The 16,036-nt window shown below is 33.5% G+C and overlaps 1 protein-coding gene across 1 annotated transcript in view; it reads right to left on the minus strand.

Moving 5' to 3' along the window:
• The window catches only part of LOC148829304 (protein O-mannosyl-transferase TMTC2-like), a 163,476-nt gene that overhangs the window by 12,297 nt on the left and 135,143 nt on the right, over positions 1-16,036 (minus strand). Inside the window, exons 10-11 of the mRNA XM_088924141.1 lie at positions 12,664-12,778; positions 1,675-1,738 (exon numbers count right to left, since the gene is read on the minus strand). Coding sequence (XP_088780267.1) covers positions 1,675-1,738; positions 12,664-12,778 — 179 coding nt within the window. The remainder of the gene's footprint in view (positions 1-1,674; positions 1,739-12,663; positions 12,779-16,036) is intronic.

Raw genomic sequence — 16,036 nt, forward strand, 5'->3', positions numbered from 1 at the left:
ACCATATTAAAATGATAGCTGATGTCATTTAATGTAAATGTAAATTAAAAAAATAAAAATTTCAAGTGATTGGTAGCTACCTCAATAACTTCTTCATCAATCATTTTAAATGTCCTAGTCAAAATTACACTTATGTTACATAACATCAGTAATTTCCACTTGTTTTCACTTAATAGAACCTTTAAGACTGCGTGTCTTGAAAAAATGTGCCTTTCATATCATAGTTTCTTACAATTATGTTTTTGTTGTTTTGATCTGACACACTCATTCTAGGAAATCAAGAAAATATTCTAAGAGCCTCAAAAATTCAACAGCCTTTTTTGCATTCCTTGTGCCTCTTAGTATATAAACGTTTTGTCTTGGATAGTATTCCTTTGGACCTCTCCCCTAGGTAATGGGTAACACTTTCAGCGTGTGGAATCCAAGTAATAAATGATGGAATTTCTCACGAATAACAGCACCAATTATTGGAGAGAAATCAGCTTCTCATTTTATTAAAAAAATTCCAGATAATATTTGGATGATTAATTAGATACTTTGTCACAAGTGTAAACACTGTATCAAGTGCACTCTGATTTTGCTTTTCTTTTCCATCTCAGGAATCTGGGCATTTGTCCAAAATCTACACTACCATTCTGCACCTCTCTCCTTCCCACAATGCACAGTCAGGAAGTGCTGGGTATATTTGAAAAACTGCATTCAGTTATATACAGTATATACAGTAATGCAATCATTCCTCAAACAAGAGCAAACTGTAGAATGAATGAACTTTTAAATTAATGGATGTATTTATGATAACAGTACTTGTTATTTCAGTTTGAAAAATACTACCGTTCTGATTATAACTTTATATAGCAACATTTGCATTTATGAACTTAAATCATGGTAAATATGCCATAGAGTACACACAATGGTAACTTTCTTTATCATAATGTGATGTATTTGATCTACTGTATCATATTTTGCATTCTAAATGTTTATAGAATTTGGATTAATTTTTAAACATATTTTAAAATTTATGATTTGGTGGGGATTTTGTGCTCTTGACATTTTTTCCCCCCACATTTTCTGAAAGACCGCTCCCAAGTACAAATCTTACTAAAATACTTAATAATGCATCATTAATAAAACTCTTTTTCATGATCAAGTGACATTCTCATTACAGGCTAATAAGCAACAGCTTCTGAAAACAGACAGGCTGAAATGAGCTTATGAGATTCATTAAGCTTATATTGATTGCAAAGCGAAAAATGATTGTATTCCTGAAATGCGCATGCCTAGATCTCCAGATCTCTATCTTGCTCAAGATATTAGCAAGATATAGTCCAAATTTCCTTAGCTCCAGTAATAAAGCTCCAGAATCAAGCATTAGGATCACTAAACATCAAAACAAAGTTCCAAGAGTATAAGTCATTATTATAAGTTGTTTAAACATTGTTCTCACTAAAACTAATTTTATGCCCTTCTTTTAGGCTTGTGATTGATGATCTGAAAACAAAACTGGGTTCCTTTGAAGACTGCCATTACTTAAACTTGTCAATTGAGGTGACAATGCATGTCATTGACAAAAATTCAAGGCTACATTGTACAAATGGGTAATGAATGTGCCACCCAGTCTGCAATTGGTGGGAATTCATCAGCTTGAGTAATAGGGGTTATTAGCCTGGTACTTACATTGGGTCTCAGGCCTGCCGCTAGTCGATAATACTTCTCAGCTGCTTCATTGAGACTAGCTTGTCTGTAAAAGGAAGAAAACAACATTACATGAAAAAAATGTGTTTCCATATAAGGATACAACCAGATAACAACACAATACAACTCTGCCTTTCGTCTTTTTAACTTGCTTGGGAAAGGAAGTTGCTTTACAAAAAGCACACAGTATAGGGGAAGACCACGATGGCATGTCAATATCATTAATGAAATACTCTGGCTTATGTACTGTACATCCTTACACTGTCTGGTTATTTTCACATTTGTAAAGTTTTGACTGTTGACCTGAAGGTGCTACATGTGAACCTACTGTATACACAGTCAACGTCTTTGCCAGCAGCCATATCACCCTACAGCTCACAACTGGCAACCCACTGCAGCTGAGCACGTCTGAGCCTGGAAAGTACCTGGATGAGAGACCTCCTGGGGAAAACTAAGGTTGCTGCTGGAAGAGGTGTTAGTGGAGCCAGCAAGGGGTGCTCACCCTGTGGTCTGTGTGGGTCTTAATGTCCCAGTATAGTGACGGGGACACTATACTGTTGCAACACTCCGTGGAAAGCGAAGGGCATGACAAGGCACAGAAAGGCCATCCACTGCAACCAAGGAAGTCTCCAGTTGTGACGGCTACTCATACCACGGGACCCAGGTTTCCGAGGTCGAGGGAGTGGGACTGTCCCAGTGCAACGGCTTTCCCACTTCAAAAAGCTCTCTCTCACAGGTTTCTTTGTGCAGCTCATCTTCCAAACAGATGATCTGCACAAAGTACCACCGTCATTGTCGGACACGACGGACAACCATCACATCGTCAGTCAATGTCTTTATTTAGCAAACCACAAAGCCCAAAACGGCCTGCTGAATTTTAAATTGACTAAAAAAAAATATTGCTGCTGTAAATAATTAAATGAACAAAATGGTCAGATAAACATGGACTGAAAGGATGACAGCACATATATAAAGTCAATTTAAACTTTATAATCAAAATATTTAGGGACTGGGAACTCTCTGATTATCCCCACTACCACCAGCACATACACTAAGAGCTGCATGAGACACAACAAGAGTATGAAACCATACAATGTATCGAAAACTTACTTCAGCAGCTCTCCCAGGAAATGAAGAGCATATTCTGTTATTATCACACCAGTACAACAGATGGTTTCTCCAAGTTTTTCATGGAACAATTCAGAATTTCATTATATGAATCCTTGTGTAAACTGTCATCATGGATTGACTTATTTATATTCTTGATCAAAATTTGAGTTCAATTACATTATATTTTGTTCTAATGTATAAACATATAACCACATTATTATAATCAGTGTATGCTACTTCAATAAGAATTTACCATGCTTTCTGATAATGAATCTGCATGTGTTCAGTACTAAGCATATAACTCATGAAGTCATTAAAAAAAGAAAAAAAGCACTACAGACCATTAAGGTAAATTATATAAACAAGTCGAATAGGAAAAAAAAAACACTTTCGATTAAAGATGCAGTGAACTTGTTTAAGAATTTCACCTCTTTTAAATTATTTATTACAATCACATATATTTCACATATCACATATACAAAAACATTTTATTAAATTATAAATCAAAATAAAAAATAAAAAAAAAAGTTTCTGAAACTCTTAACAAGGCTTAAGCAGGGTTAATAAGCCAATAAAAAAATGCATTTTTCAAGATTGAAATAAAAATGTATATTCAGTATGAGGCTTGTTCACGAGGATTGCAACAAAGTTAAACTGATTTCTGTATATTGTCTCATTAAAAATTATTTAAACAGTCAGGCATTAATTGCTGTAACACAGGCAGGGAACTGTTAAAAACATATTTTTCCATATTCAGACTTGGCCTTTTTCCTTCACCTTTAAATACATACAGTATTCTCAGTATCAGTACATGATAAATGGGAATATTGGTGCATTTTAAGAGCAGTAACTAATTAGGGGTTCCAGTTCATTAACATCTTATTGATTAAGTTGTGCAATTAAAATAAACAAAATGTAATACCATTATGTATCTGTTGCCACTATTCTCTTCATGACAGACTGAACTGCTAAATATACATTAAATGCCTATAAATTAAAATTAAAATTCTTAGTTATCTCCAAGATAGAACACTATGTAATAAGCACATATAATCAACAAAAGTATTAGTACTTTTTATGCAAGGATAGTCTATACTGTATGTTTTAGATTATTAGAACATGCTTTTTTCTGAAGGTTGCTAATGTAAAAATACATTCTAATTCCACATTGAGAAAAGGAAATTTAATCTTAAGAGTTAACAAGTTGCCATTGGGTTATATCCTGTTATAACTGATGTAAGGGAAATTTTCACAAATACATTTTAATGACCTGCTCCTCCTCACCAGCAGCCACTGTGTAGAAATATAGAGGCTTCATCCAATATAAACAGGTTGTGCATTAATAATCCCTTATCTCTTGTATGACAGGCACACATGCTCTTTCAACCAGAGAAAACAGGAGCAGTTCTATAGATATTTCTACATATTCACACACTTCTAATGCTGTAATGTCTGCTTTTGAACAGTATTTGAAGTATAACAATGCATCATGTGAAAATAATGTCATTATAAAAGTTTGTGATGTTCTGAAATTAGTTGTCATTATGAAAAATCAAAATGAAAAGCAGATTTTGGAATAATTTTTCTTATTGATTTTTATTTCTTATAGAGTTTTTCTTTTAGATTTTTAATCCATTTGTAACCTACTTTTAGGTTTTAAAGAGCAAAACTCTGGAAATCTCTGATCTCTGGACTTCTTATCCATTATTTTCCTATTAATAAATAGTTTTCTCCCTATGCAACATAATTCTACTTAATAACAAAAAGATCGGAAAACCATAGGCACAGTTCTGAAATATACCGTATATAACTTCCCACTAAAGCACAAAACTATTTCTCTGATGAAAACGTTCATAAAACTGGAAGGGTTTAACAACTTACAGCTGCTTCTTACTGATGGTAGCAATTTTGTTTTTGCACAGAGTTTTGCTTTAAATGACTCAAGGACGAAGTCAATGATTTTTGGCTCTGGATGGCAACGTAGTAATGTTAAAAGCGAAGAAGCCAGAAGAGCAATGTTTGAACTTTGGCCTTATTAAGGATGCATCTTCCATGAGATACCCGAAAGTACACTTAAGACGCCCATCTGACATTGAGAGCCTTAAAGAATGCATAGGAACACTAAAATAGAAAAAAAAACTACAGTAAATACTAAATACTGTCCTATTTATGCTTAAAAATCAAATCAAGTCAGTGAGTACTTGAGTTAGGAAACATGTAATGTCAGCTAGACTAATTAAAATTTGAGTTTTTTCACTTGAAGTTAATTGGTATACCAGAAATCATGCAGGATTTTAAAAAGCCTTAAAAATTGCCCAGTTCTTCTAAAACTAAAACACTGCTTTCACCCAAAAGTTTGTCTTCCTCACAATACATTCACAGAATATTCCAACTACATTGTTATACTGTTTATTTCAAATCTGTGTAGTATATACATACATACAAATTATTTTAGTAGAGAATCAATGGAGGACACATTCTAATTTTCAATGAGAACTTAAGAACTTATCCAACATGGATATGATTCTACACAAAAATAAATGAGTAGGAATAAATATGAGAAATATTTGACCATGTATGGCTATCAGAGGGCTGACAAAATCCATGGTAATGCTTGCTCTTAAATATTTGAATAATCTCTCCAATACACCTGCACCACCACACACCATTTTCTCTGTCTCGTGTAAGCGGTTACTGTAAGCAGTTTAGTAAAGTCATGATTGGCTTTTTTGTTTTGGTTAAGACCTTTAAAGCAGCATGGAATTAAAATGCAAGGCTATTGAAAGTGAGTGTCCAAACAAACCTTGGAAGGTTATACCATTAACAGAAATGAGTGAAATGGCCTGATACAATTACATCCTGAGCTTCCAAGTGTATCATCATCAATACCCTTCATCTTTACTGTGCAAGGGTAAGCATTTAATGATTTTTATATACCAAATGTTGTAAATGTTTATGCTTATTCAGTCAATACATATATTATTTTATTTTAATTTCACACAGAGCTCAGTTTATGCAGGACCATTCATTTTGTTTGTAGAGCTATATGTACACTATATACAGTAGGTATTAATAGATACAGTACATGTCCGTATTTCCCTATTTACTGTATTGGCCAAGGTCTTTCCAACATGTTTTTCCAACACGGATTTGCCTAACATGCTATTTTGGAAGAACATGGGCCCCACATTGGATAAGTGACTGCTGTAGTGCTTATTTATTCTGCAGAGCATGTATAGTTTAAATCTGAATAAAGTGCTTTGGTCGAGAGTACAGCAGCATCTCATCAAGGAATTCATCTACTAAGCACTACTTTACACTGCTGCTGAGAACTTCACACACCTCTGGCTCTAGCAACAGGCTAATAATGGCGAACAAATAACTTGGGTTGTCAAGGCTGATCTTCATAAGAATGGAGAAGTAAGTGGATCTGGCAGAAGCAATGAAATATTCTTACAACTGCTGTTTCCAAGCTTGCACATGAACAGATAGAGCAAGGTCCCTGAATGTTGTTCAAACCTATATAAAGCTGCCTTCACAGAGCATACTGTAGTTGAACTGTACAGCTAGTGGAACAAAGATTACAGGAGCCATATTATAGCTGAAAAAACTGACAAAACAGGTACTATTGTATGAGTGAACCTACTGTAGAAAAGTCAACTGTCCTCAAATTATGAAACTTAATTTATTGTATGGGAGCTGATATAGAATGAGGGTATTCTATATTGAACTGAAAGGCAATCTGGTGAGAGACACAATCATAAGTCAGAAATTTTGACACTGGTGAACCTCTAGTGTAACTAAATCTAGAACATGCACCCTTTTATGAATGGGGGTATAGACTGGCTGGGAAAGGCTAATATAATTTGAATAGGTATATTGAAATTTCTCAGCATTCATTTTAGACATTTCAGAAAACACAGCAAATTATGAACAACAAGTGAATGTTTAGGTTGTCTATAAATTAGCACCATAATCAAAAGCTTGTACACAGAGACACAAGTATATACATAATGTTATAGCGCAGTTTAACTTGAAATAATTGTGCACATTTACCCTCTTTTGTCAGTGGAATAATAGCTTTGCTGCCTTTAAACAGAAATTTATACTCATGCTAATACAGCATAGCCTAGTTTAAGTTGAAGAACGTTTTTCTAATTTCTCAACAACTATTATATCAAATATTAAGTAACAAAACATACCTCTATTGTTTAATGAATATGCCATGCGTTTTACAAAAGTGGGCATCTGGCACATGTATATAAAATTTAAATACTTTGTAACAGGAATAAAAATACAATCTAGGCAATTTGGCTAAACTCCCTAAGGTAAATAAAAACTATTTTAAACATTAACCTTCCCTTTTTAAACTTTTTTAAACTTAAACTAACCAAACATAGCACACAAAATGTTATTAAGAAGTTCTAAAGATGTCTAGAATATAAATTAAAATATTAGAAGTGCATACAGATTTTCATTGCAGATTAAGTTTCCTAATTAAGATTTTTTTTGGTGCAATAAACTATGTTATAAACCTATATGTTAGAAATATTTTCAGTGGTCTGTCAGGACAAATCATACGCGCTAGTATTATTACTGACAGGGTTTGAAGGAGTACCGTTCAATCTCTGTATCCCTCACGTCTATTAAATAATTGCTAAGTATGACATGGTAACCAGCAGAATTTCTTAAGTCTACAAGAACTTCCTGATTTCCTGTCGGGCCAAGGAGGAATGGGGCACAAACGATTCCATCTGGGAAGTTCACTGATCACTGCTCCCATTGCCCACAACCTTATCAAATTGCACATTATTAGAATGAGAGCTGAAACACCTTCTCAAATCATTTATATAATTTTCCAAGGTGGATAACAGTTCACAGGGTGCTACAAGCCATTCAACACAGGGAATCTGCAGGATCAGCTTCCTATTTTTTATTATTTTATTTCATTATTCCTGTTACATGCAAAAAACGATTATTTATATGGCGCCCTCATTTTTGTAACCTTTCTAACTTGTTTATATAATCCATATGTCTAACATGTAGAATATTTTGATTTTACTATACTCATTTTACTTGCTATAAAGTAAAATAATATACCAGTTTAACATGCAAGAAATATACATAGAGATGTATATGTTTTCATATACTGTATGTACAATAATTATTTTTATTATTACAGCAGGAGCAAGGGCTTTCTTGCCTGGGCAACACTATAATATAACATTTTAATGATAATAGGTATTAGCAATAATGAATATTAAGAGAAGTTCCATAGTATGTCAGATTTTCTTTACTTTTCTTCCAATACATAATGTATACATCAATTTCCCTTCGGGATCAATAAAGTCTTATCTATACCACAGACGTACTAAGGTATAACATTTTCATTACAAAAAGTAATCATTTAAGTTCTTTTGTATTATGCATTTCCAAAGATTTAGGGTTTTGTTTATTTTTTTACTTTGGTATTAGTTACAATAGCCTTACTTCACAAACTCTTACTTGTGGTATATGCAGTACTCTCAAAAATAGAAATCATATAATATAAGTACTGTAAATTTTAAAGTAAATACATACATGTACAGAATATTCTAGTAAAGTAACCTACACAACGTCTTATTAATTTATTATTAACTATTAATATTTAACTATTACTATTAACTATTATTAATTTATTATTATTATTTATTAACAGAAAAGTACATAAAGATTAAACCATGGCAATATAATTTGTTGAATCGGCAATATATTCCACTGCTGTTTAAAGCATGAGACATCACCCCACACTCCCCTTGTTTTCAAAGCTAACCAGCCTCTTTATTTAGCAGTGGATTTGGTTGTACAGAGAAACCAACCAACAGAGAACCCTGTGCTGGCTTGCAAGAAAAAAGTGCCCAGTACCGAGTAACACTGTGGCCTTTATAAGACTTTGCGTTACAGGAAAATAAAATAAAAATTGCTGCAGAGCTTGGTCAGAATTTCAATTTTTCCATTTTCTACTCCTGGAAAAGGGAGTAGAGATAAATTAGAAAGAGATCTGAATAAATGCCCTTCCAGGCTGAGTGATGGCACCAGCATAAATCAGTAAAGCAACCAGCCTTTCTTCCTTCTTTTCTTGTTTCTATTTCAAATATGATAGCAAAGAGCTGCGCAGTGTGTGACAGAAAAGTGATTCCAATACTGTCAGAAATATTTAGTGCAATAATTTTAATGTATTTAGCATGAGCTGCAGCTGCTATGTCGACATGGAACACCATTCCAGCCTTCACCTTTAAGATTTCACCTTTGACTATTTTTCACTACTAATAACAATTATAGCTAAACATTCTGTAACCCATCCTGATAAGTACAGATAATTGACAAAATATAGTCGCGCATTTCACTGTGGGAAGAATAATCTATATTATGATAATAGATACATTGAATGTCATACATACAGATCTACATAATACATAAGATCTACAGTTCCTTCTTATGCTTCCTTCTTCAGTGCCATTGCATGACTCTTTCAATCAGTTTTAATTTATTGTAATCTTTACTTGCTCTGAACGTGATTTGTATCATGGTTTGCAAGCTGCAGGACATGTTCTCTCTAAGATTAGTACAGTGGATTTCTTATACAAAAAGTATGACAAACCTCTTTGCAAATGCTTAATGATTTGCTATGGATTTATTCAACTGCTTTAAGCAGATGCAGCTCTTAATACCCGTGTCCTGAGTTTTGTTGGTGATCTCTAACTAATATATTATGTACCCCACACAGCTGTCTTTTAAAATGTCTTGGAGGACACTAAGCTTTAACGAGTTAAGAAAAAATATGTAAAATTTCACTTTTTAAAGAATCTTTGATAGTTAATCCTAAATGATCACATTGTTTATTTCTAGCACTTTATTATGCACTTTCATTAAACAAATCTGGAAGATTAACACTTTATTTCAAACTATATTTGAGTTCCACTTTCCTTCTCCTATTTTTCTCCACAACAAACATTCAAATAAAATGCAAATGAATTGTAAATCATTTGGATTTGTCTTTTTATTTCTTAATGTTTTAAATAATGTATTAATTTTCTCAGAAATTTTAATCCTTCCTCTTGTAAAGCAATTTAGTATGAGTCAGTATAGACCACTTCCTGCATGGCAACACAAAAAAGCAGAGCATATATTATATTAGCATATAGCTATATTGATTTCTAGAATTCTGTATCGCATATTTAAATAATCTAAGGAATCAAATAAATAAATGATGTCAGTAATTTTACTAATGCCTCTGTTTTTATTGGTAGTAAGGACAGGAATAAAAGTGTCCAAAAATAAAGCTTACAGGCCTATTTAGAATGTCCACCGCTTAAAAAAAAAAGTTACAATTTTCCAGAAGCTACACACAAGTGGAAAGCACTCATCAACATGTTATATGGAACCCCTGACAAAGAAGTTCAGGTGGGTAGTTACGTCAGCATTTCTGCGTCAGGGCTGTCTTTTCATGTCTTTCTCACACCCGAAGAAGGCCCCACAGCCAAAACGCTGTTTTTTCTTTCTTCTCTTTTCAACATAGAATAAACCTATTACTTGTTCCATGTGTCAAAAAAGCACATCTTACAAGTTTTACAACTGCAAAACTGACAGAACAAATTGTAAAGAGCTACCTTTAGTCGGAAGGCTTAAGACACTGTAATAAGTAGGAGGGTCATTTCATTTTTAAGTTGCAGTATTGACAAATAGTTTTTTTCCTGTGCTGTAAAATTAAAATATATGGCTGATTTACACACAAACCTTCATGTATGTCACGTATGAGGCTGTGAATAACTTGCTGATCGCTTTAAGTAGATTTGAAAATTGATAGTGAGGAAGAAAACTTGTCAAAAGGGCAGCCCTTGAGATCAATAAAAGTTCTAACATCTGAACCCCCCCCGCTGCTCTACTTTAGTTGACTCACAGCCATACCAAAGAGATTTTCATCATCTTCTTCCAAGACAAACACATAAAAAACATTAGCTATAAACTAATGGGTGTTCATGCCAACACAGCGGACAGAATTTCCTTCTGAGATTGTAACAGACAGCCTAAGGGTCATTTTGGGATAAAACTCCTTAACGTTTTATCAAAGGAGAGTGGAATGTCAAAGTCTTCCATATCTCTTTGGCACTGGAAGCCAAATGAAGGCATTAGTTACATTAATATTGAATGACTAATTTTTGAGAAATTAAGTTAAAAAAAACACAGACAACAGAATCAGATCACCTTCCCAAAACTTGAAGTAATGAAATAATTTGCTTCTGCTTTTAGGACCTTTTAAAGGTACCACCTTTTTCTCTTAATGTGGGTTTTATCATTGTGTTTTACTTTCATTTTTCTACTTTCAAAAACTGTGGGATACTTAGATGGGTGCACCACAGCCTAACTTGGCAGACAGAGAGTACAAAGAAGAACTTAAGTAAATTGCATGGCAAGGAAACTTGCTTAAAAAGGCTAAAAAACTTTTGCTATCTTGTTGTCTCTTTCATTTTTTGTTTCAGATTAGAAACAGGTCAGAGAGAAAAGTGATCCGGTGTGTTTACCAGACTTGAACAAGGTGTACAGGTCAAGAAAGTCTAAGGGACTGGAATTTGACAGCTGGACTGCACAGTGGTACTGAGTGGAAGAAAAAAAATCCAGTATTACTCAGTTCTGGATAAAAAACACTAGCTCGTCTAACTTAAAATATAATCCCTCACCTGTGACAGAAGTATGAAACACAGAAGTACTGCACATTTTTTGGAAACGTGTTTGATTTAGATTTAAAGGGTCTTAGAAGCTGAGTACTATGGTGACCAGATGGAAATGTTGTTTTTTTTTCTGATACTGGTAGGAATTCCACTTGAGTTTGAAATTCTGTACACAAATATCACTTATGTATTTCTACAAACACTAGTTTTGTTTTACTTATGTTGTTGAGTTGTTAAACCAATCACCCACAAGTATTTTTTAATAAGATCACTATAAACTTTCTCAAGCAAACCAGGTTTTTGTTTTAACCAGCTCTCTTTTTTGATATGTTAAAAGTTTGGCTGGCATCTCTTAAAGACCCTTAATTAGACAGTCCTGAGATTAAAGTAGACACCCTCCCTCTTTATATAATATCAATCTGGGCCACCAGGGACTGCAGTGGAGAAAAGCTTATCTAGTGAGTTGGAATAGCAAAAAAATGTTCCCATTTTAATCGTATTTTCAAAAGGGGAATATTGTGTACAAGTTACTACAATATTAAAGATATGCAATTCGAGAATAACACTGAGTACAGTCTCCTAATCTCAAAAGAGAACTCTAGAATTAATAAGGAATAAAATCAAAGGAAACATGAATCATAAAAATTGCATTCTGATGCTTCTTCCTAGGCTTTGATATTAAAGTATTTTATTTATTCCTAAAAACGAGTCAATTATCAAACATATTTCAGGGTCAAAACACTGTTGAAATTCTATTCAGCAGAATACAGCTCTTTTGTGATTACCATAAGTGTTCAAAATTCCATTAGGCAGTGTGACATCAGTTGGCATTGTGCAATGCACACATTTCCACCCAAGCTGCTGCCACAATATAACACCTTGAGGCAATACAAGCAGTGCTGACTCAGAAGTGAACTTACTTCTTATGTCAGAAACTAACTTTTTATGAATAAGGCAGAAACTGCAGGGTGTGAAAACTCCTGTTTGGTCTGGAAAATGTATTCTAATCAGCCATAAATTGAAGTGTGTGCTGTTGATAAAATTACACTGTTAACTGTTTAGAAACGGTGAGTGAAGCCCTGTAGTAAACTCACTACCTTACCATGTTCTTTTCCTTCTAGAAAGGAATGCTGTAGTAATACTACAAACCAACCTGAGCATATGGGCTGCGTTAAAGACCACATCAAACTCGGTGCTGTCAAGCTGTGCAGCCTTCTCTGCCATTTCAGCTGCTTCAAGCAAGCGGGATTCTTCCAACAAAAACTGACCTGCGGGTCACAAGAAATAAAAAAAGAGATGTTTTAGAGCTCAGACGGTAGTGTACAGAGACAGTTATGAGCTGGAAATATTTCCTTTGGCTGGGGGAGTCAATGACCTGCTTTAAAGCTGGGAACCACAACACAATTTGCTGAAACATAAGAAACAAAGTGCCCTTTAATATTGGCCATCAGGCAGTTTTTTTCTGAGCTGAAGGATTATGATAATCATATTTTTCCAAAATGTCTGGTGTTTTCTGATCTTTACTATTGTACACATTTTAACTGTACAACCTCACACCTTCCCGATACAGCTAACCTCAAACAAGTGTATGAATGCCAAAGTCCCACAGCAGAAAGTTACACTTAAATACACTCCCTGCTAGTTCTGGTTCCCTTTTCTACTGTACAGTATTTAGCCTTAGAACCCTGAGGTGAAACCAGTAAATTACTTCGAAAAATACTGTGGTAAAAGGCTGTTAAAATAATTTTGTGATGTCACAGAATAAAACATAAAAATTGTGATTAACATTTAAGTTTCAGTTCTCACCCTGTAAAGCTCTGAAGCTAATTTTGATATTCTTTCTGAAAAAAAGGAATTTGGAATACAGCTCAGGTGCATCTTTCTATTAATCTTAAAGAAAGAATGACCTTGATGATAGAAGTATTATTTTTATTCAAAGTTTTGAAATGCAAAAAAAAAACCAAAAGAGCAAAAACAGTCAATTTGTCACAAATGCAGTTCTTTGGGCACTAATAGACACATACTGTACTGTACTATTTTTCTACTATTAGGTAGCAGTATATACAATAAAGCAATCCTAATTTCCCTTTCAACTGCTTTCAAGAACAACCTAATCACTTTGTGACAAAATCAAACAGATCTTGTAATATAATTTTCAAAGAGATTATAGAGACACTTCACTAACAAATCTGTTAGAAATAATAGCATTTGTGCCACAGGAGATGCTGAAATTCCTTCCATTATGAAGGAGCTAAAGAAATGCTGTACATATATGTACATGACTGAAATTTTAAGGTATAAAATTAAATATCAATAACCCATATAGAATTTTAATCACAAAAAGCAAGAACAAAAAATAAAATTATTTTATATTAATAAAAAAAACTATTCAATTACCTTATACGCACTAAAGAGCCAGAGGCAATAAATATGTATTACTATTCAATAAAAAAATCTATTACTTTTAAGTTTTTGTTCACACATTGATTTGCTTGGGAATTTTTTCACATTAGAAAAAAGAATTGTGAATGATCTGAAAGCAGGCAAGTAAGTTTCTCTCCAAATATCTCTTGGAACATCTTGTAAAAGAAAGCTAAAGCATCCCTTCCACCCACTGAGAGCATGCTCTTCACTGTCCAGATGCTGAGCGAGGGTGGGAATGATATGTTATTATGCACATTCTCTCTACCTTGCTCTACTTTAAAACATGTGTTAAGGGAGGCACATGTCTTAAATGCAAATGATGGTTGACACAAACTAGAGCTAAATAAAGAAAGAAAAATGGCTCAAGAATATTGTGTTCAGTCTCACTTCAATCCTTGAGCAGGACTTAAAACTTCTACTTTATTTACATCTTACTTTTTCTTGCTAATAACAAAGATTAAATGCATCCTAAAAAAATTAGATTAATACTGAGAAATTCTGGAATAAATCTAATCATGTTTAGTATTATTTATAATAATGTAATACTGTATATGAATTTAGTATATTACAAATAATATCCTAAATAATCTTGATAGCATGCCATATATACTTATTTTAAATTGGGCACTCTTAGGTTTGGAATATTACATTTACTTCTTCTGGTAGCTTGTTATATACTGTATGTACTCTAGCCTAAACCAGTGGTACAAAGAACTACAGTAACTGTAGATTTTACCGGCAACTCATACACGACTAAAAACTTGGTAATAGTTATAAGTCAGACCAATTAAGTCAATAACTCATTCAATTAAGTTATTAAGAGCTCATATAGAATGAAAACCAGAAGATTTTGCGGCTCTCCAGAGCCAGGAATGAAGATAACTGGTCTAAACCAATTTGCTTCATAAATCAATAATCATTAGCTTGTAAATTTTCGCTTTTACAGCCTTGTTTATATTCACATTTCATTTTTCAATTTCAATAAAATAAAAAAAAAGTTACTGAAGAAGTGTGCCTTGGCAGTAGCATTGAGAAAAACAGCATCTCATGCCAGGGCTGCACAAAAGGGGGGATATTAAATTTTAATATGTCAACACTGTTATATTCAGAAGAACAAGTTATTACTTTTTTCTAAAGCTCTCCAAAAAGTATTTATTTTTATACCAGCTGAGGTAGTGCAGGACAAGAAGTTTGTGAGTAAAATCATAAAAATATTTGTAATTTTGGTATACTTGCTAGCAAATACATGTATTCACTGTTAAGGACCATCATTCTTAATAAAATCTGTGCAAATCTTTCAACATTTTTAGAGATCCAGGAAGACATGGTATGAGCCAAATGGGTATGAGAGTACTTTTAAAGACTGAACCACTTTACACTATTCAAAATTAATAATAGAATATCACATTTGAGTATAATATTTTATACATATTTAATTAACATTTATAATAATATTGAAAGCAAACGAATGCATGTAAAACTAATGTCAAATTATCTTCATAATATAAAGAAGCAGTGCTCATGACAATGAATGTAACTATGTTATGACACATTTTAAATGAACTATTTTATGCACACAATTCTAAGGTGTAAATAATATAAATATACTCTGGAAAAAAAAGCTTTATGTAGTCCATGTCTCCAGGAATGTAAACGATGACAAGTTATATATACAGTATATATGTCTTTAGAAGACTCCACTTGTCTACCGACTTTACAAGAGTGGTCTCTGGATTATAACAGTGCTAAAATACAGGGATTTTCGGGTTTATGCTCTGATATTTACAGTATTATGTTGTATTTGTTCTTTGATTAAAAGAGAAACGTATTATGACAAGCTAGGAACTGACTGCATCTGGCAAAGTGGTAATGGGAACAATTCCTGGAAGAAGCTTGTCTTCAACCCTTAATCTCTTAGGGGCTTTTCACTTTCCCTGTCGCTTTAAAGACACACATTTCTTCTTAACAAACTCAGTGGTTCATCAGATGAATTGGGTTACAGGAAAAGGTCAGCCAGCACTGCTGCACTAACCTGGAATGGGTCCAGCAGACATGTAAGAAAGGTATGATAAGGTAGCTTGTCAAAATAAACTAACTTCTGA

This window comes from Atractosteus spatula, chromosome 8, assembly GCF_055471065.1.
Source record: "Atractosteus spatula isolate fAtrSpa1 chromosome 8, fAtrSpa1.hap1, whole genome shotgun sequence".
Taxonomy (NCBI): domain Eukaryota; kingdom Metazoa; phylum Chordata; class Actinopteri; order Semionotiformes; family Lepisosteidae; genus Atractosteus; species Atractosteus spatula.